This window comes from Penaeus monodon, chromosome 24, assembly GCF_015228065.2.
Source record: "Penaeus monodon isolate SGIC_2016 chromosome 24, NSTDA_Pmon_1, whole genome shotgun sequence".
In the NCBI taxonomy this organism is placed as follows: Eukaryota; Metazoa; Arthropoda; class Malacostraca; order Decapoda; family Penaeidae; genus Penaeus; species Penaeus monodon.
In genome coordinates, this window is record NC_051409.1 from 41,841,219 (window position 1) to 41,842,770 (window position 1,552).

General features: G+C 60.9%; 1 protein-coding gene across 1 annotated transcript; it reads left to right on the plus strand.

Moving 5' to 3' along the window:
• Positions 1 to 202: 202 nt before the first annotated feature.
• Positions 203 to 1,512, plus strand: LOC119589023 (thyrotropin-releasing hormone receptor-like). The gene has a single exon (XM_037937611.1). The coding sequence runs from the start codon at positions 585 to 587 to the stop codon at positions 1,467 to 1,469; it is 885 nt and encodes a 294-aa protein (XP_037793539.1). The 5' UTR covers positions 203 to 584; the 3' UTR covers positions 1,470 to 1,512.
• The last annotated feature ends 40 nt before the right edge of the window (positions 1,513 to 1,552 follow it).

Genomic DNA, 1,552 nt, shown 5'->3' on the forward strand with positions numbered 1-1,552 from the left:
CGCTGACGACTGCGTTGGCCGCAACTGCCCCCCGCGCATGCCCCCCGCCCCGAGTCGCGATGCGAGGTCCCGGCCGGCAGTCGCGGCTCCTGGCGTCTGGCGCAGACGAGCTCAGTGGGCTGACATCCTTCGCGCCGGGAGGAGGTCTCTGTGCAGTTCGTGGTGACCGCCCGTGACACGAAACTCCCTCCGACCCGTCTCTTCTTTTGCTGGAAACAGTTCCTGTTCTTGAGAAACTCATTCTTTATAGACTTTATGGTCATTTTTTAATCTGATCCCAAGAAGAAGGAAGGGACTTCGATATTCTTAACGTTGCTTTGTACCTTTGATTTCTATTTATTCTTAAGTCCGAAGGAAAGAAAAGGGGTAGGATGTCGGCGCGCGAGTGACATTAGAGTAGTTGACTTCATTTGAACTGCCGAACTATGAGCCGATTTGCCCGAGCTTAAGCCATGAATTCTTGATGATGAGTGCGGTTGCGAAATGAAGGCATGGGGTCTGCCGGGCAGGGAGTGCGGCTTCGAGGCGCCGACGGAAAGGAGTTCGGGCATTTCTGATGCAGCGACAGCAGTTCGGGAGTGAGCATGGCCTTTAACAGCTCCGACTACCTGGACGCCCTGGGCGAGTCGGGCCTCTACGAGCAGAACTGCACGCTGGCCGACCTGCGGCCGCACGAGTTCAACGCCTCGGCGCTGGACGCCTACAATATCTCGTGGGAGCTGGAGGAGAGCCTGATGCGGTGCTCGTACGACGCGCGGCGCATCAACTGCTCGGCCGCCGACGCGCTGTGCCTGTGCGCCAAGGAGATCTACCGCGACTACTGCGCGGGGCGGCCCGAGTACTACTCGTACGTCTACCGCATCATCGGCACGCTGTTCCAAGGCATCATCTTCGTGATCGGCGTGATCGGCAACGCCATGGTGGTCATCGTGGTGGCCCGCAACAAGAACATGGCCACGCCCACCAACTGCTACCTGGTGAGCCTGGCCGTGGCTGACTGCGCCGTGCTGGTGGCCGCCGTGCCGCAGGAGATCGTCAGCTATTTCCTCATCGGCAACCACTGGATCTGGGGGCGCGGCGGCTGCGCCATCCTCGTCTTCCTGCAGAACCTGGGCATCAACGCCAGCTCGCTCAGCCTGACGGCGTTCACGGTGGAGCGCTACATCGCCATCTGCCACCCGATGAAGGCGCAGACGGTGTGCACGGTGGAGCGCGCCAAGAAGATCACGCTGCTCGTGTGGCTGTTTGCCGTGTGCTACTGCGCGCCCTGGCTCTTCCTGACGCAGGTGGTGCCTCTCAAGTACGCCGTCGACTACCCGACGCAGGAGTGCACCTTCAAGCTGTCGCGCGACCAGTACCTCTACTACTTCTTCCTGGACTTCGTCGTGTTCTACGTGGTGCCGCTGCTGCCTCTCCTGCGTCCTGTACTCGTTCATCGCCAGGATCCTGTTCACGTCGCAGATGCCTAAGAACCCCACGCTCAACGGGCACCACCACAAGAGGACGGCCACGTCGGCGCGCGTGCAGGTACTCTCCGGCGGGAGGGGGGGGG

Bases quoted from the DNA above. Each gene is read 5' to 3' on its own strand.
- LOC119589023 (XM_037937611.1), top strand. From the start codon at position 585: ATGGCCTTTAACAGCTCCGACTACCTGGACGCCCTGGGCGAGTCGGGC.